Source organism: Ornithorhynchus anatinus, chromosome 11 (genome assembly GCF_004115215.2).
Source record: "Ornithorhynchus anatinus isolate Pmale09 chromosome 11, mOrnAna1.pri.v4, whole genome shotgun sequence".
Classification (NCBI taxonomy): Eukaryota; Metazoa; Chordata; class Mammalia; order Monotremata; family Ornithorhynchidae; genus Ornithorhynchus; species Ornithorhynchus anatinus.
Window position 1 is genome coordinate 2,159,673 of NC_041738.1, and position 19,166 is coordinate 2,178,838.

General features: G+C 60.8%; 1 protein-coding gene across 2 annotated transcripts; it reads left to right on the forward strand.

Moving 5' to 3' along the window:
• The first annotated feature begins 2,874 nt into the window (after positions 1–2,874).
• On the forward strand, positions 2,875–18,547 carry DBNL (drebrin like). 2 transcript variants are annotated; one of them, XM_029075962.2, is made up of 13 exons: positions 2,875–3,017; positions 8,230–8,285; positions 11,593–11,705; positions 13,006–13,080; positions 13,634–13,780; positions 14,296–14,373; positions 14,773–14,924; positions 15,066–15,108; positions 15,271–15,364; positions 16,228–16,326; positions 16,471–16,583; positions 16,794–16,899; positions 17,436–18,547. In XM_029075962.2, exons 1-13 carry the CDS (start codon positions 2,935–2,937, stop codon positions 17,573–17,575), a joined length of 1,299 nt encoding a protein of 432 aa, XP_028931795.1. In that variant the 5' UTR covers positions 2,875–2,934; the 3' UTR covers positions 17,576–18,547. The 2 variants fall into 2 exon arrangements, with proteins under 2 accessions (XP_028931795.1, XP_028931797.1); XM_029075964.2 differs by lacking the exon at positions 8,230–8,285 and having other exon boundaries at positions 2,938–3,017.
• Positions 18,548–19,166: the final 619 nt, after the last annotated feature.

The following is a 19,166-nucleotide window of genomic DNA, read 5'->3' on the forward strand; positions in this document are numbered from 1 at the left end:
GTCCGCCTGTTCTTGAAGCCTCTGCTTGAGGAGAGCAGCCTCTCTCCTGATGGTGACACGCCAGGCCGGACGGCCTGCTGTCGCCGTCTTCCCGCTGCCTGTGGCCGTGTCATGTGGAGACGACGTTTCCTTAATCCAGAGGAGCGATAGCGTGAGGAGCAGGACCCGTTCAGGCTTGAGAGAAGCAGTGTGGCCTGGTGGATAGAGCGCGGGCCTGGGAGTCAGTAGGATCTCGGTTCTGATCCCGTTCATTCGCTCTTTCGTATTTATGGAGCGCTTACCCTGTGCAGAGCACTGTATTAAGCGCTTGGGAGAGTACAACGATAAACAGAAACATCCCCTGCCCACACGAGGTCTAGAGGGGGAGACAGACCTTAATTGAAATAAATTACAGATATAATAAATCACACTGGTCTGCTGTGTGACCTTGGGCAAGTCTCCACACCTGTTACCTCAACCGCAAAATGGAGAATGAGACTGAGCCGTATGTGGGACGGGGACTGTGTCCCACCCAATCACCTTGTACTCAGCACTCAATACAGGTCCTGCCACATAGGAACCGCTCAAGAAATACCACAATTATTATTTTTCGGCGAGGGAACGAGAGAGTCCTGGGGTAGTGGATTATGAGGGGAGAGTTTCCCCACTCCAGCAAGGGGCTGGATAAATGTGTGATAGAGGGAGACCCATCTTCTACAGCTAGTTGCCACCGGGTAGCGGGTGAGGGAGTGGGATGGGGCTCGGCACCTCGGATGAGGCCACTCTGCCCTAGCGAGGCCACTGCGATTTGAATTTATTTTTTTTGGGGGTGGTATTTGTGAAGCATTACTATGTGCCAAGCACTGTACTAAGAGCTGGGGTAAGCACCAGGTAATCAGGTCCCACAGGGACCTTGGGCAAGGCACTTCACTTCTCTGCACCTCAGTTCCCTCACCTGTAAAATGGGGAGCGAGACTGTGGACCCCAAGTGGGACGGAGACTGCGTCCAACCCAATTTGCTTGCCCCGGCGCTTAGTCCACTGCCTGGCATATAGTAAGCGCTCAGCCAGTACCACTGTGTCCGACTCAATTTGCTCGTATCCACCTCAGCGCTTAGTCCAATGCCTGGCACATAGTAAGCCCTTAATAAATACCGTAACAATAATAATAATAATAATGAGAGAAGCCGTGTGGCTTAGTGGCAAGAGCCCGGGCTTGGGAGTCAGAGGATGTGGGTTCTAACTTCGGCTCCTCCACTTGCCTGCTGTGTGACTTTGGGCAAGCCACTTCACTGCTCTGAGCCTCAGTTCCGTCATCTGTCAAACGGGGATGAAAACTGTGAGCCCCACGGGGGACAACCCGATGACCTTCTATCCCCCAGAGCTTAGAACGGCGCACCGTACATAGTAAGCGCTTCACAAATACCACCATGATTATTACCGTGGCTCAGTGGCAAGAGCCCAGGCTTGGGAGTCAGGGGCCACGGGTTTGAATCCCGGGCTCTGCCCCTTGTCAGCTGTGTGACTGTGGGCAAGTCCCTTCCCTTCTCTGTGCCTCAGTTCCCTCATCTGTCAAATGGGGTTGAAGACTGGGAGCCTCACCTGATGACCCGGTATCTCCCCCCGCGCTTAGAATGGCGCTCTGCACCTAGTAAGTGCTTATCAAATACCATCATTCGAACCGTCTGTTCCGAGCGCTTAGTCCAGTGCTCTGCACATAGTAAGCGCGCCATAAATACTACTGAATGAATGAAGCGGCGTGGCTCAGTGGAAAGAGCCCGGGCTTGGGAGTCAGAGGTCATGGGTTCGACTCCCGGCTCGGCCACTTAATAATAATAATAATAATAATGTTGGTATTTGTTAAGCGCTTACTATGTGCCGAGCACTGTTCTAAGCGCTGGGGTAGACATAGGGGAATCAGGTTGTCCCACGTGGGGCTCACAGTCTTCATCCCCATTTTACAGATGAGGGAACTGAGGCCCAGAGAAGTGAAGTGACTTGCCCACAGTCACACAGCCGACAAGTGGCAGAGCTGGGATTCGAACTCATGAGCCCTGACTCCAAAGCCCGTGCTCTTTCCACTGAGCCACACACTTGTCAGCTGTGTGACTGTGGGCAAGTCACTTCACTTCTCTGGGCCTCATTTACCTCATCTGGAAAATGGGGATTAACCGTGAGCCTCCCGTGGGACGACCTGATGACCCCGGATCTCCCCCAGCGCTTAGAACGGTGCTCTGCACAGAATAAGCGCTTAACCAATACCAACATTATCACTGCACTTCTCTGTGCCTCAGTGACCTCATCTGGAAAATGGGGATTAACCGTGAGCCTCCCTTGGGACCACCTGATGACCCCGGATCTCCCCCAGCGCTTAGAACGGTGCTCTGCACAGATTAAGCGCTTAACCAATACCAACATTATCACTGCACTTCTCTGTGCCTCAGTGACCTCATCTGGAAAATGGGGATTAACCGTGATGATGATGATGTTGGTATTTGTTAAGCGCTTACTCTGTGCAGAGCACTGTTCTAAGCGCTGGGGTAGATACAGGGTAATCAGGTTGTCCCACATGAGGCTCACAGTTAATCCCCATTTTACAGATGAGGTCACTGAGGCACAGAGAAGTTAAGTGACTTGCCCACAGTCACACAGCCTCCCTTGGGACCACCTGATGACCCCGGATCTCCCCCAGCGCTTAGAACGGCGCTCTGCACAGAGTGAGCGCTTAACAGATACCAACATGATTATTATGAAGGTTATCATTGAAGCGGTGGGGGGGGGGGGAGGGACGGGGGGCCGCGCCGCTGCCCCTTCCGGCCGCGAGGGGGCGCTGCCGCGGGGGGGTGGCGGGGACGCGCGCGCGGCGGGGACGCGCGCGGCGGGAGCGCGCGTGGTTGGGGGCCCGGAAGCGGGAGCGAGGACGGGCCCGGGCCCGGCGGGGATCAGGACCGGCACCATGGCGGCCAACCTCAGCCGCAACGGGCCGGCGCTGCAGGAGGCCTACGGCCGGGTGGTGGCCGAGAAGTCGCCGACGGACTGGTGAGCGGCGGGGACCACCCTCCATCCCTGGGCACCCGCCACACCGCCCTTACCGGCCGCCCCCTCCCCGCCGCACAGCGCAAATGGGGAAACTGAGGCCCGGGGGAGTCACTTAGCCGAGGTCACCCGGCAGGCAGGTGGCCGGGAGACCCCCGTGGTATCTATTGAGCGCTCACTGGGTGCAAAGGGGGCGGGGGGCTTTAGGGGGCGGTCAGTCGAGGGGGGGGGGGATCTGCTAAAGAGAGGGAATTCCCAGCATCTGGACCTTGCGGGAGCTTGTCCCCCCCTCCTCCCTCATCACGGAGGACGGTCAGTCGTATTTATTGAGCCCTCACTAAAGCGGAGCACCGTACTAAGCCCTTGGGAGAGTCCGATTTGACCATATAGGTGACACTCCCTGTCCACCGCGAGCTTACAGGTCGGAGGTCCGGCGTCGCGGCCACCACGGGGCCTCAGCCCAGACCGGCCAGGCTGTGCAACTGCTAAAGGGGGCCCGAAAACCCAGGTGCCGTAGGGACTTCCAGGTTTGCCCCGCTCTTCCCCATCCCGCTCCGACAGCCCCACTCCCTGTACCCCCCGGGTCCTGGTCTTCCAGCCGGCCACTAGCCGGGAGCCCCACGTCCAGTCTCCAGAACGAAAGATCCCCTCCTTCCCCCTCCTCCCCACACCCTTTATGCTTCCGGCTTGGGAACTCTGCTTTGCTAAGAGGCCTTGTGTTCGAGGAGGAGGAGGAGGAGGAGGAGGGGGTCCAGGAACCTCTTAGGATGGCAGGGATGGAGCGGGGGAGTCGGGCCTGTGGGTCTGACCCCCGGAGACGGGGCTTCCGTGGACCCGGTTCGTCTGTCGACTTCCCGGTTTCAGATGAGGTGCCTCGGTGTCACCGATCCTGGCGTAGGTGAGCCGGATCACTCTTGCTCTCTCCCTTCTCTGAGAATGTGTGAGGAGCCACCGGACCTCGCCTACCCCGCTCTGAGGCAGACGGCTCCTCCGGGGAGACCGAGAGACATCGCTCTGCAGCCCCCCGTGCAGGTCTTCCTCCCGGTAACACCATCCTCCGGCCCGGAGGATTCTCTCCCGGACTCTTAGGCCCATCTTCCCCTTTGGGGATGTGGAGAATCGAACCCGCTTGCGTCTCTGAATCGTATGCACTCGCGGGGGATGAACGATGGACCGGTGTCCCGCCGAGTCCTCGGCACGACACTCGGTCCTTGGGAGGGTGCGACAGTAGGAAGACGTACGTCCCCAGTGACTTGCGATATTTAGAAGTTCGAAAATCAGGGTGTACATCCCGATCATTTTTTATGCGCCCAAGATGGAATCGTCACCTTGGTAACGTGGATGCATTTCAGACGCAGAGCCAGCTTCCTTAGGTGTCTGAAGAAGGAGCTCTCAGGCATTCCAGCCCTTCTCATTGCTCTTTTCTCAGCTCTTCCCTGTTGTACTCTCCCCACCCCTTAGCGCGGGGCCTAGCGATCAATCAGCTACTGGTATTTATTGAGCCTCTACTTTGTGCGGAGCACTACCGAGCTAAAATCAGTAGACAAGATTCCTGCCCCCAAGGAAGTTACAGTCTTCTCAGCAGATCCTCGATGAATACCGTCGATCGATTATACCACCGGGGGCCTGGTAGTCACCCCGAACTAATTCTACTGGGCCAGCGTGTCCACCTTCGGAGGGGGGGGAATTGGTCTTGGGAGTTAATTGGCCGAGAGTGGAACCAGGAGGAATGGGGCAGATTTTAGAGACCCTTCAGGGCGGTCTGTAGTGGGGTCCTTCCCATACATCGTAGGGCAGGGAGTACCGCTCACCGGGATCTGAGCTAAGTTCTGTAGCATCTGGCCTAATCCGGGCTGATCTGGGATGGAGGTTTCCGTGGGAAGGGCCCCGCACCTGGCCACGCTGCAAACGCAGATTGTTTGCACCCCTCATCTCCCTTCAATCTCTTGGCTGCCCTGTTGTGCAGTTTCCTTCTACCATTAACTCTCTACCAGGGGACGTCTTTGAAAACAGACCCGTGTAGAAGGAGGATCATTCTTCCTCTTTCACCCTAAACTCAGAAAGCGGGTCCCTTGTTCCTCGGGTTGGAGGGGACTTGGAGAAATGATGTGGTCCATCCCCCTTACCTTCAGTCAGGCCCACAGACAGTTCTCTCTCCTATTCAGCGACGGGAGTTCTCCAGTGATATTGGGGAATGGAAAGCACGTGGGTTGAAGAGGCAGAAAACCAAGAAACCGGCTTTACCCCCAAACCAGGAAACCAGCTTTACCCCCAGTTCTCTGTGTGTCCTTGGGCAAATCACTTACCTGCCCTGGGCCTAAGTTTCCTCATCTGTCTCTCTCTTCTTCCCAGGGATGTTGAGAGGGGAAAAGAGGAGATAGTTCATGCGAAAGTGCTTTGGAAAAGTGTGTGCTAATTCGAGGTGCCGTATTATTATCATCATCGTTATTATTATTATCATTATCACTCCTCCTCATCCAACGATTATTATGAGGCAGGTTGAAAGTCCATGGGAAGAAACAGGTCCAGACAAGCGTCTTGAGCATCCTGATGTCTGGATCCCAGTGCCGGACCCTCCCTCCTGGACTGATTAGGTCTCGACCGGCGCCGGAGGGTCGCCGAGGGGCAGCAGAGCAGACGTGGAAGGGTCTGGGGAGTCGTGGGATGGACGACCGGGGACCCAGTGGCCAGCTGGCACGGGGAGGGTAGAGAGGTTAGCCACGTCACCACCTCTGGCCGGAAGCTGGGGTGGCCCCACTGCTTGAGCCGAGTTGCCACTGGGCCTAAAGAGAGCTCGGTGGTGGGTTCTTTGTTCACCGGCCGGTAAAGATTGACCGCCGTCGGTTGCTTTCCGCTTCAGTCTGTCGGTTAATCTCCTGCCCACGTGCGCCGGCTGGCTTCTCTGTTTCTCTCGGTGTCCCTCAGCCGCCGCCCTGCTGCTGGGCTCGCCAGTTGGCCCCGAGGACCTGACCGTGTGGTTGGCCCTGGGCCTCATTGTTCCTCGAAGTGGAGAGGTCTTACTGGCAGGGCCCCCGGCCAGTGATCCGCAGCCCGGCCTTCTAGCCTCTAGGCAGGGAAGAAAGCTTTCGGGGCTCCCAGAGTCCAAGGCCAGCCATAAATCCAGAAAAATAAGTATTTAGAACACTTCTCCGCACACAGTAAATACCCCTGAAGGATTGACTGACTGACTGATTGATTGATTGATTGATTGATTGATTGATTGAATCCCCAGGCCGGGTCGGTAACAACTGCCGGAGGGGAACCCTCCTTCGCCTGGGGAGGATTTGGGACTGGCCGGGTCACAAAGCCACACTCAAGGTGGGAACGGATTCCCCCCTGTTGCAGATGGGAAAATTGAGTCCCAGGACAATCTCCAGCCCACAACTTGAGCGTGACTGTGGGGCGATCGGAGAGGTCACAAAACCATCTACGGTCAAACTGTCAGCCCGTCCCTTGCCTAGGAGAGGGTTGGTTCTCTGGCTCAACTGAGGTTTCTCTTTCACTCCTTGTCAGCATTCCCTCGGCCCACTGGCCACAGTTTCCCTTCTAGCCCCATCCGCTGCAGCCGATGGAGCCTGGTTTCCCCATCCCAGTCATTTGCAGCTCTTCCTCATCCGCGCTGACCCTCAGTGGGGTCGGCTCACGTTTGCTCCCCTCTGGCTGCTTCCGGTCTTTCTCGATCACAGCTCTTGGATCCCAAGGTGGTGCCGTCTCTGTGGGCTCTCGGGCCTCCTCCCTCCCCTTCCCGCCTTCCTTCCTCTGGACTCGTTTCTTCGGAGGGGAACCCACGTTTCTTCGGGGCGCCCATCTCCAACCCTCCACTTGCCTCGGGCGGGGTGATACAGCAGGGGCCCCGGTGGGGCTCTTTGGGCGGGGACCAAGATGAGGAGGAAGAGTCGCCCTGCTGGCCGGGGAAACGTCGTTTCCCCGGTCTGGGACCCCAGATGTGGAACCCTGCTCCGGAACAGCCGGGGCCGTGGGATCCGGCTCCCGGGAGGCGAAGTTCCACAAGCTCCATGTCACCGGGTAGTTTTTCCAAGGATCAGTTGCATTTCTCCCAGACTGGAAGCTCCTTGTGGGCAGGGAACATGCCTACCGACGATGTCGTATTGTACTCTCCCACACGCTTAGAACGGTGCTCTGCACACAGTAAGCATTCAGTAAATACCATTGATCGAGTGATTTCCTTTCGCCTTGGCTTAGCGGCTCATCCTCCCCATTCGTGGTGATCTCTGAGCACCTGCTGGGTGTGCAGCACTGTGCTAAGCACTTGGGGAGAGGCCAACAGAAGCGAGGGGACACATTCCCCGCCTGTGAGGAGCTAGTAGGGGAGACAGATAGGCAGAAATCACTGACACACGGCGGGAGCAGGAGGCAAGCATTCCATGATATTTACTGAGCGCTTACTGGGTACAGAGCACTCAACTGAACGCTTGGGAGAGGACAGCATGACAGAGTTGAAAGACGTGATCCCTGCCCACAAGGAGCTGACAGGATAGAACCGGAAGAAGTGGAAATGCAGGCAGGCCAGTTTTGTGGTTTTGGTCACCCCACCCAGCATTTCCTGAAGGTAAATCAAGGTGCGGTAGAAGGGGGCGGTCCGCCCCAGGCCCGGAGTTGACGCGCAAGCAGGAGCTGCCTAGTGTCGGGAGCTGGATTCCAAGGTCGGGGCAGCACCGCCGAGTTTGGTTTGATCAGTTGCCGTTCCTTCAGCTCTCGCCCCGTTCCAGCCGGAAAAAGCCACGGTCCTTTTTTGCCTTCCAAACATCCTGCGTGAGAGATCTGGTTCTCAAACTCAGCCCCCAACAATTTCACAGAAGAGTTGCACGAGGACACTTCTCTTCTTCCCTACGATTACTAAATTGGGCCGATTCCTCTGCTGTACGCTTCCCCTCCCCGCCCACCACCAGTTTTTGGGTTGTTTCGGGGTCAGGTGCGTGTCAGCGGATCCTGAGGGCTCCAGTGGGTTTGGTATTTCCGCCCTGTGATTCTTTTCAGTCGGTAAACAGCTAAAATGATCTCCTTTCCCCGTTCTGGGACTCTCCGGGTCACTCGAGGAGGCTCCCCGGGGCCTCGGGACGTTGCTGTATTGTTTCCAGTTCTCCTCGGTGTTGGGTTTCTGGGCCCCCAGAAACCGGAGCGGCCGGGGCGGCCGGGGGTCGCCGGGGGTGCGGCTGGCTGGCTCTCAGACCTTTGTGCCTGTGCTTTGTCGCAGGGCTCTGTTTACCTACGAAGGCAACAGCAACGACATCCGGGTGGCCGGCACTGGAGGTGAGTCCCGGGCGAGCCTTCCCGCCGGGCCGCGGTCCGGGGCTCCGTCCGATCCGACGCTTCCCTCGGGAGGCTCCGAACGGGGAGAGGGAGGGTCCTGGGTGGTGGCCGGACGCCCAGAGGTCGGCGCGTCCCAGAGTCAGAGCATCCGTCGTCGTTAATTGTGAAAGGCTGTGGGTGGCCGGAAGGCAATCCCTCCCTGAGCCCAGGCCCTCACCCCACCCCCCGCGGCTGCGGAGGGGAGGAAGGAAGGCAAGGAACGTGACCCCGACTGACTCTGGCATCCGGACATCCCCCTACCAGGGGAGCAAGGCCTCTGGGAAACTTCTCTCCCCCCGGGCCTTTCCCCAGCAACCCCCTCACCCGTTCCCTGGTTGGCCTGGGTGATGATGATAATAATAATGGAACTCGTCAAGCGCTTACTGGGTGCCAAGCACTACTGTAAGTGCTGGGGTGAATACAATACAGATGAATCAGGTTGGACACAGTCCCTGTCCCACATGGGGCTCACGCTCTTTATCCCCATTTTACAGATGAGGGAACTGAGGTACAGAGAAGCTAAGTGACTTGCCCAAGGTCGCCCGGCAGACATGTGGTGGAGTCGGGATTAGAATCCAGGTCCTTATGACTCCCGGGCCCGTGCTCTATCCATTAAGCCACGCCGCTTCCCTAGGTAGGATTCCGCCCTCAGCAGCCTGGCTTAGTGGAAAGAGCCCGGGCTTGGGGATCAGAGGTCATGGGTTCTAATCCCGGCTCCGCCGCTTGTCGGCTGTGTGACTTCGGGCAAGTCGCTTAACTTCTCTGTTCCCCAGTTCCCTCATCTGTTAAATGGGGATGAAGACCGGGAGCCCCACGTGGGACAACCTGATCACCTTGTATCACCCACCCCCGGCGCTTTGAACAGTGCTTTGCACATAGTAAGCGCTTAACAAATACCAACATTATTATTATTATTATTATTATTATTATTATTATTTATGCCGGGGCACCTGCCTCGCTCTGCTGCTGGAGGGCCGGGAGATACAGCGGCCGCTGCCAAGCCCACCTGAGCCCTCTTGCTCACACCGACACGCCCACCCTCAGGCCCAGGGAAGCAGCTGGTCTTGTGACCGGAGAGCAAGGCCAGCCGTTGGAGTGGACAGGGAGCCCTCTCTCCGCCGTGGCCAGCTTCAGAATTTCCACCCGCCAGGACCCTCAGGGACTTTGTCATTCCCGCTGCCCGATGACACTCCTCTCCCCGGGAAGTGTCCGGGCAGAATGCGATTGGCTAAGGCCAGCTGGCGAGCTGGGAAGGAAGCAGGAACGAGCAGGAAGCCTGGTGGGAAGGAGAGCCGGGCTCCGGTCCCGGCTCTGACACTGGCTGTCTTTGTGACTTTTGGCAAGTCATTTAACCCGACAGCTGATGGGTTGGTTCGGCGCTTAGCATCTGGTAAGCGCTCGCCATCGTCATCAGTACTACGCAGCCTCCGAGCACCCGTGTCAATGCCCGCGCGATCCAGACTCGGTCTCTGGAGTTGCTGTCGGGCGGGCAGCTCTGAGGTGCTTTTCACCCCCTCTGTTTGCTAGGGATCGGGCTGGGGTGGACTCACAATCTCAGGGCCACCCTGCCTCGTCGCCCGTCTCTCTGGGGTCCATCCCCAAGGCAGGCATCTCCCCTGCCGCCCCAGTAGTCTCCATTTGGAAAAGAAAATGTTCCGGTCTGTCCGGTTTGTCCTAAAGCCCACCCTCTTCTCAAAGTCCAAAAAATCAGTGAATCAGTGGCATTTAGTGAGTGCTTCTTGAGGGCAGACCGCTGTAGGAAAAAGAATGATAGGACAGGGGAATGGGCTTTCCCCCCGGCTGGGAAAGAGAGACAAGATCCCCGGCCTCGCCCCGCTTTCCAGCAGCCGGGCCCTGCCAGCTGGCAGTTCCCAAGCTGTTCTAACCGCCATAGATCCTGGGATTGGAGGGCAAGGTGGGAGTTTTCCCGAGTTCTTGCTCATCCCAGGAAGGAAGGGTTGAAGAGCGCGAAGCAGGAACGAATCCAGTGTCCCGGGTGGAAGCTTAAGCCGTTTAGATCCGGGCTTTTCCCTGGCGACTCTTGGGCGGTAGAGAGACCACCCGTGGGACAGACCAGCCCGATGTGCAAATCCATTCGGGCTGGATTTGCACATGACCAGCGACTGGACGGTTCTGCCGGCAGGGATTTCAGACACCTCCCACTGTCAGAGGGCTCCGCTGACCCTGGTGCCCGCTCTGCCAGGGCCCCGGCTTCACTCGACCCGCGTTCCTGACAAGAGCTGACGGTTTCCAGTTGGGGTTGAAAAGGCCCCAGATGGCGACCCTCTGGCCCGTTTGCTTCTTAAAGCTCGTCCCCTCCCAGTCCTCATCCCTGCCCGCTTTCCACTTATACGCTCGAAAGGAAAAGCTGACACCTCTGGTGGTGATGGTCTCGCCCTGGCCAGCCCCTCCTTCGACACCTCCCTTTTGGTCACGAGGTTGGAGGGCAGGGACAGGAATAGAACCTGGTCTTTGCCCCACTCCCCCACACGCACACCCTCTCTCACTCTTTCCACTTGACTTCTCCCTCCCCCACCCCTTAGCCCTTCCTCCTCTTGAAGTCCGGGGCGGTGAGGGGATGAGGTAAAGAAAAGGAGAAGTGTTGGGGCCGGAGCGGAAACCAGGTCTTTGCTCAGAGCAAGAACATGGTGTCCCTGGGCCTGGGGCAAGCGCCGCGGGGCCGGGCTGCAGCTTGCCGGGCCTCCCGCACCCCTAAGGGGAATGACGGCGGGAGAGGTCCGGTCGGGTCGGCAGCCACGCCGAGGCAGAGACGGCCGTGGTGCAACTGTCCCCGGGTCTCGTAAAGGCCCTATCCTGCTCTCACGTCCCCGGGGAGGTCCGAGTGCCTGGCCGCGGCGCCCTCCTTTGCCGCCGGTCCGCCCGAGCAAGCAGGCACCCGAGAAGACTCTGGCCAACTTGAAGCGGCGGGATTAGCTGCTGGGTCTCATCCCCATCACCCGACTCCACCTTCCACCTGGGTCCCCGTCCCCCAGCGACTCCTGTCATTGGCCACCGGGGACGGGGCACAGACGCGGAAGGGCATGTCGGGCAGAGAGGCTTGTCAGGGATGCGCATCCAGTATCTCTTCCCAGAGTCCCAGAGGCCAAAGGGGGTGAGCGAGGAGGGTGGGGATCAACAGCCCGAATGGGACTCAGGATGCGTTCACTCTCGGGGGGCCAGCAGACCCCCGGGCCCATCCGCTCCCCTCTCCCGGCCCGTGCGGCTGTGGGCCCGCCCCTAACTGCCCTCTGATTCCCTCGTGCTGCAGATGGGGGCCTGGAAGAGATGGTGGAGGAGCTGAACAGCGGGAAGGTGATGTATGCTTTCTGCAGGGTGAAGGACCCAAACTCCGGCCTGCCCAAGTTCGTCCTCGTCAACTGGGTGAGTGGGGGCGGGAGAGGTCTCGAGGGCCTGCGGGATTGGGGATGGACCCGGAGGAGGGCCTTGGCCCAGCCGCCAGCCCCGAGGAGCCCCGGGGGCTCAGTGTGGGGCTTGGGACTGATCCCTTTCTCTCCAGGCCTCAGTTTGTCATCGGCAGACTGTCTCCTCCTCTTCTCCCGGGGCCGAGGAGAAGGGCTGTGGCCAGGGCCCCAGTGAGAGACCTGGAGCAGAGCAACAGACGAGGGAGGGATATCAGAATTAACTGGGAGAGAGGCCCATTTCTCCGGGGAGTGGGTAGGAAGTTCTGCTCAGAGGTAGGGAGGCTGGACAGGATGACCTCAAGCCCTATTACCTCACCTAGTTGCTAATCAATCAGTTGTATTAATTGTATTTATTGAGCACTCACCGGGGGCAGAGCACTGTACGAAGCCCTTGGGAAAGAACAACGTAGCAGAGTTGGTAAAAAAAAAAAATTCCCTGCCCACAATGAGCCTGGGGTCAAGGGTCTACAGTCTAGAGCTTCCAGCCAAAGGACATGACAGTATAGAGCAACTGGCAGCCAGCCCCTGGCTGGATTAGAAAGATCATGAAGGCCCATCTGTTTCCCTGATCACCTCACAGCCCTCTGGGCTGCCTCACTCTCTGTTTCCCCATCCCTGGTCTGTTCTCCGACTTTCACTGACCTTCTCTACTGCCGAGAGACACACTCCTTTGTTCCGTGTACCATCTTTCTGACCTCCCTGCCTAGTCAATTTGGCCCCCCGTTGGCACTAGAGTTGGACTCTGCAGGCTGGCCGTGGACTGGGGGCGGGGAAAGGGGCTGAGCCCCTCCTCCCTCCTTCCAGGGGAACACGTTCATCCCACTGTACTTGTTCAGCTGAAGGAGACAGTGCCCCGGGGCAAAGCATCCTGAGAATCCCACCATTGCCAACAGGAAGCCAGGTGCTCAAAGATCTGGCTCCATCTGCCATAGAGTAGCGGGGTTAGGGAGGCCCCGAGGGACAGAGCGGGAGAGCCTGGACTTTCTGTCCCTGGTGGATCCAAACTAAGGCCATTGCAGTCAAATTGCTGGGTTGGGGTGAGGGGAGGGAGAGCGGTTTCAGCAGGAGAGCACGTGGGATTGCACCGAGAAGAGATCGCCGTCCATGACAGTGTGGGGGGGGTTCCCAGATGGCCCGGCGTCCCCCTCCCCAACTCTGGAGTTTGGACAGGGCTGGCCGGCGGGACTGCAGAAAAGCCGCTTGGGGGCAGATTGTCTTCAGGGAACAAGCCCCCCCCAACCCGGGGTTGTGTGTTGCAGACGGGCGAAGGCGTGAATGATGTGCGGAAGGGAGCCTGTGCCAACCACGTCAGTACCATGGCCAACTTCCTCAAGGTGAGAGCAGCTCCCGAGTCTCCCCGAACCTTGAAGAAACCAGGTTCTAAGCAGATGAATGAGCAGAAGCAGTGTCGGGCTGAATCCGGGTAGCGGGGCAAAGTGCCGCCTCTTCGGGCAGTTGCCTCCGGGTCCACAGCGCTATGCTGGCCCGCGGAGGAATCGGCTGGGAGTCTTCCAGGCGATCGGCCAAGGCCCTGGGAGGCGGGCACCTTCCGAGGGCCCGCTGGGCCCGCTGCTCTGCCCGCAAGAAGCTTCCACTCTAACGGGGATGACAGGCAGGCAGGTATTTAGAAAGAGCAGGAGCCGAAGGGAGATTAAGGATCCGATAGGGAGTAGAAGAACCGTGTCTAGGAGGAAAATCAGAGCAAATTAGAATAAGGAGGTGAATATACGTAATACGTGTAAGCGGTGGAGTTGGCGGCTGGGTGGTAGAGTTGACTGGGGACATCTTCCTGGAGGAGGTGGGATTTTAGGGGGGGCACACTGTGAACATGAGGGGAGCCGAGGCGTTTCAGGCACCTGCCCCCCAAGTGTCACCTCGTGTCCGCAGGGGGCCCACGTGACCATCAACGCCCGGGCGGAGGAAGACGTGGAACCGGACTCCATCATGCAGAAGGTCGCCAAGGCCTCGGGGGCCAACTACAACTTCCACAAGGAGAGCAGCCGCTTCCAGGACTCGGGCCCACAGGCACCAGTGGTGAGTGGCCGTGGATCCCCGGGGCGCGGGGAGGCGGGGGGCCGGGGGGGTGACAGCCCCCGGCTGGGGAGAGCTCAGGCGGGTAGGACACAGGGGGAGAGGGTCCTGCCAGCTGCCGGCCACGGAACGCCTGCTTTCGGGCCTGGGCAGTGGGGCTGCCCGCAACTTCTGGGCTGCCTACTAAGGGTCACTCTTGGCCGGCCAGAGTGTCCAGGAGGGATGTGGGCGTCCAGAGACAGGGTGCCCTCACCGTGCACCTCGACGACAGGGACAGCAGAAAGAAAGGCCTCGAGGGTTGGGGCCAGTGGGGACTGCAGGGTCCTGCTGCCCGTGGAGCTTTCGGGTGGGGGACCTGACACCTCTCAATCCGGAATACCTGCCCCCAGCAAACACCGCCGTCCCCCGGTGACTCAGGGCTGCAGAGACCCTCATGGGCACCAGTTTGGCAGCAGACTTGTTCAGAATGCTGGGGGCCCCCCAGGACTCTGCTCTGAGCTGCCCGCTCTCTCTGGCAGGGCTCCGTGTACCAGAAGACCAACGCCGTGTCGGAAATCAAAAGGGTCGGCAAAGACAGCTTCTGGGCCAAGGCTGAGGTGAGGGGCTGCGACTGGGCCAGGGCCGGGACCGCAGGAGGGCTTTTGGGTGAGCTGGCAAAGGGCCAAAAGTCAATTCCAAGCGTTGACCCAGGAGGGGTTTGTGGCGGGGCCGATCTGAGGAGTGACGGATAAGGTGAGAAGAGCTGGGCGTTTCCTGGGCATCCCCATCCGGCCCGCCCACGGGAGGTCTGGCTGCCTCTCTAGGCCGGTTGACCCAGCCGAACCGTGTGCCAGAGCTGGGCGAGGCGGAGGTCGGCTCAGGGGTCTGCCGGATGGTCTCCCGGCTACTGTCGTGTACCTGGGAAAACAGGTCGGGGAGAGTCTGGAGAGGGATGGGGTGAGAGCTAGGGAGAGGAGGGGCCTCACTCCAGATGGCGGGGCCTGCTGCCCTCACAGAAAGATGAGGAGAAGCGGCGGCTGGAGGAGAAGCGGCGGCTGGAAGAAGAGCGGCGGCGGCTAGAGGAAGAGCGGCGGGAGCGGGAGCTGCAGGAAGCCGCCAACCGCGAGAGGCGCTTCCAGGAGCGAGCCAGCGAGATCGACAGTCAGAGGTGGGTCTGGGGTCCCTGCCCCTCCCCGTCCCTGGTCCTGTCCCTCTTTCTCCTGCTCCCTCTTCCTTTTAATGGACTGGGTTTGGGCGAGGGAGGGCTCTGCTCTGACTCCAGGTCACTTGGCCCTTTTCCTCCCAACAGGAAATTCCAGCAGAGCCAGGAAATGGAGGTCAGAGAGCAACAGGTGAGGCTATCGGGGGTGTTCTGGACCCAGGAATGGCAAGGCCCTGACTGCTGCGGACCCCGAAAGAGGTCAAGATGTGGGGGCTCCTCACCGGACAGGAGGCTAGGAGGGGTTGGGTGTCCTCACCCCTACTGACCCAGTCTCCTCCTCTCACGCTGTCAGGGTGAAGCTTCCCAGCAGCCAGCCAACCCGCGGGACATATTTAAGCAGAAGGAGAGGGCAGGAGCCCCCGCGGCGGTCACCAGCCCCCAACCAGGTGAGGGGGTGCCGGGACCGCCGGTCCGAGCCCCAGGGCCAGGGAGGGATGGGGGCTGACCGTTTCCTCTCGGACTTGCCGGCTAGGGGTGAGGAGGGTGGGCAAAGGGGAGAGTCTGCAGTGTGGACACTGAGGGCGAATACTGGGACGGCCCCACATGTGGAGGGAGAAACAGGGCCGGAGCGGACAGAGAAGACTCTTGGGGACTCTCAATGTCCCGGGGAGCTCCAGGGCCGGCCCCAAGGTAATGGAAGGGATTCTCCCACCTCGACCCCAAGCAGAGAACCCAAAGGGCCTCGGGGAGTTGGGCCCGTCGCTTCTCCGGGCGCCCGGCTGCTGCCTCGGCCTCTTCTCCGGGACAGCGGCCCCGGGCCGGGAGGTGGGATTCGGGGGTCCGGTCTGCCAGTTGAAACGTGGTTCCTCTCGGAGCCGGGCTGTGATGAGAAGAGAGCGGGCCCAGTCCCTCCCGCCCCACCAGAGCCGTCTCTCCCTTGAAGCCTCAGAACCAACTTGAGCTGAACTGACACCGGGCCAGGAAACTGGTTCCCCAATTCCCTTGGCGGCTCTGTGCTCCCCTTTCTCTCCCGCCCCGAGATCTGGTGCTTGTCGTAGCTCGGGGAGCCGACGGTTTGGGGAAATTTCCGAGCAGACGCTCGGAAGCCTGAGGAAAAGGGGCTTGAAATCCTTCTACCGAATATGGGCGGGAGCCAGCACTGGACTCTCCCCGAGAGACGCGGGCACCCAGCTTCCCCTTGAGCTCCGGGCGCTCGGCCCTGGACGTAGGAGAGGTCCCGGAGGGCCAGTCCGGTTCTCTTCTCACTTTGCAATTGGTGTGCCTCTCTCCCAATGGTCTCGTCTTCCAGGAAAACTGCGGAGTCCCTTCCTGCAGAAGCAGCCCCACCAACCAGAGGTGCCCCCTGGGCGAGAGCCGAGTCCAGTCTCCTTTCCGGCGCCGGGCCCAGGTGGGTGGCCCGATCGGCCCTGGGTAGGGAGTCACCAGCCCGGAGGGCGCCTCACAGAGCCTCTTGCCGGCTCTTCTACGGACCTGGAGCCGAGGGGGCCGGAGAGCGGCCCGGTCACGTCGGGGTCGTGTCTCTTCTCTCCAGCTCGTCAGGCCGAGCCGGACACTAGCCTTCCACCCTCGGTGGCGCAGGAGGAAGAGGAAGCGGTGTATGAGGAGCCCCCACAGGTGGAGGATCTCTACGAGGAGCCCCCTCAGGTTGGCTTTTCAGGGGGCCGAGGGCACTGGGCACGGGCACAGGAGCAGGCCGGGAAGCCAGGACCTTAAGGAGGTCGCTGGGAAACGAGGGCAACCGGAACCGACTCTTCCTCCCCTCTCCCCCGCAACCCGCCCCAGCCAGTGCCGCGGGGGAGGGAGACACGATGGAGTCGGGGAAGGAGCCGTCTCTCACTTCTCCTCCCCGATCAGGTGCAGCAGGAGGATGCCGGCTACGACTACCCTGAGCACTACAAGCCGGAGCCCGAGCTGGTGGGGAAGGGGCTGTGTGCCCGCGCCCTTTACGACTACCAGGCTGGTAAGGGCCCCGCCATCCTTGAGGGGCTGCCCCACGGGGGCCGGGGCGCAGCCGGGTGGTCCGCTGGAATGAAATCTCCTTCCAAAGGCAGCCTGGCCAGGGGAGGTCAGCAGGGGGAGAGGTCCTGGGAGGAGGGGAAGGGGGGCTTGCGGGGACGGCCCTTGGGGTTCGCCGAGGAGCCGGCCAGGGGTCGGACGGGGAAAGGAAGCTGTAGAACCTCTCGTGGGGACTCCCGGTGGGAGCTGGGCCACAGAAAGCCCCCAGGAATGAGTCTTGGTTGGGGGGGGGGTGGGTAAGGGGGTGGTGGTTAGAGTGTACAAGCAGGACAGGACTGCCCCAAGAGGAAGGCCACCGGGCTAGAGTGAAGGAGAGTCAGAGCTGGAGCCCAGAGCAGGGTCTGATGGTGGGAGCCGAGCTAGTCGCCTCCGGTTGGGCCCAGCGGTCCCCGGCCCCCCGGCGAGGGTCCCGGTTTAGCCTTGGGCCTGTAACCTAGCGCCACCTCCCCGACCCTCCGCGTCCCTCTGTCTCCCCTCCAGCTGACGACACCGAGATCTCCTTCGACCCCGACAACCTCATCACCGGCATCGAGGTGATCGACGAGGGCTGGTGGCGCGGCTATGGCCCGGACGGGCATTTTGGCATGTTCCCCGCCAATTACGTGGAGCTGATCAACTGAGGACCGCCCGTCGCCTGGTGGTGCCCCGGGGTAGAGGCTGGGCCGGAATCTGAATGCCGTCCTTGGGGCTGGCATTCTTGGGGGGCTCGGCCCCTACGCCGGGGACAGGTGTCCGGGCCCAGGGGACTTCAAGGCGGAACGGTTCAACGGCTGGAAGATCGCGTGTGCGCGCGGGTGGTGGGGTGTAGCCACGTGTAGCCGCGCGCAGCTGTGTGCGAGGGTCGGGGGTGGGGTGATAGGGATTGACCCGGCTGGCAGCTGCCCGCTCGTGGGACCGGGGCTGCCAGCGCGGGTGGGGGGCGGTCCCAGATTCCCTCCTGCTGGGGGGCGTGCGGCTTCCCCCGCCCCGGCCGTAGCGATAACCCAGCGACTCCCGGACACACCCGCCTTCAGCCGTGCCTCGAGCCGAGAACCGAAGACCGGAGTCCCCTCCGCTTTGGTCCCCGGCCTCCTCGGCGTAGTCTGAACCAAGCCACCGCCCCCCGAGGCCTGCTACGGTGCCCTGGGCCCTCCCCCGGCTCCGACCCCCGAGCCGAGGCAGGAGTTCCTCTGGTGGGTGGTGGGGACGGCAGCTGCTCTTTTCGGGCCTCGTGGGGGCTTTTACCTGAGTTCTTGACCAAAGACTGGATCACCGCGATCGGGGGCGGGAGCCTCTGTGGCTCAGCTCCCCTTCTCCCTCTCCGTCCCGGTCTCCTGTGCGTACCGTGGACCCCCGGGGTGGGCGTGAGCCAGCGAGGTCCGGCCTGGGGTCGCACGGTGAGCAAGTGCGGCCCACCCTGCCACCCCCCTCCTCCCGAGTCACCCCCCGCCCCCGCCGTGTGAGCCTCTGCTGCCGTTCGCTCTTCTGCTCTTCCCTCCCTGCTGCCGCTGCAGGAGCCGGTTGGGTTCCGGCCTCCCGCCGCCCCTTCCTTTCTCTCTACCTCCAGCCCCCAACTCGATAATGCTTCGGAATAACAACTGGTTTGGGACCGAGCCGTGTCGTCTGTCAGTGAGCGTTCCCCTCCGCGGCCTCGCTTCCCCCGGCAAATCGGCACGGCCGGTCCGGGGCTTGGAAAGCGGCCCGCCAGCGACCCAAGCCCCATTCGGGCCGGCTGGGGGGGGGGGGGGGGTCATCGGGTCCTGGCCCACTCCCCTGCCTTGCCCCGTGCAGTGAGGGTGTGGCCATGGCGCCGGGCCCACTGGTCGCTTGAGGTCCAGGTGAACCTGCAAAGACATTCGCCCTGGGTCCACCCTTGCTCCGAGGACAGCAGTGCGGTAATAGCGTAGTCGCCGCCGCCCCGACCGGAGGCTGGACTGGGTGTGGCCCTGCCCCGTTGTGCCCTTTCTCTGCCACTGGGCCCGCATAAGTGGGCTGGAGCCCAATCCCAGAGCCGCGGCGATGCCCTAGCCCCGGAGAATGAAGCCGCCCTCCCCTCCACCAGAGACTCGGGACCATCCCTTGGTGGGACACAGTGTCACCTGTGGCCAGGTCCCTCGTCCAGAGCCTGGCTGAAGCAGCTCCGCTCACCAGAGCCACTGCTCACTCTTGCCGCCGCTCCTCCCCGCCAGACTGCCTGACGGATGCAGGGTGGGGAAATCGAGCTGACCTAGA

Coding starts and splice junctions, on each gene's coding strand:
- DBNL (XM_029075962.2), top strand. CDS start 2,935: ATGGCGGCCAACCTCAGCCGCAACGGGCCGGCGCTGCAGGAGGCCTAC. Junction 15,365..16,227: donor GGTCACCAGCCCCCAACCAG/GTGAGGGGGTGC, acceptor CTCGTCTTCCAG/GAAAACTGCGGAGTCCCTTC. Junction 16,327..16,470: donor CTTTCCGGCGCCGGGCCCAG/GTGGGTGGCCCG, acceptor TCTTCTCTCCAG/CTCGTCAGGCCGAGCCGGAC.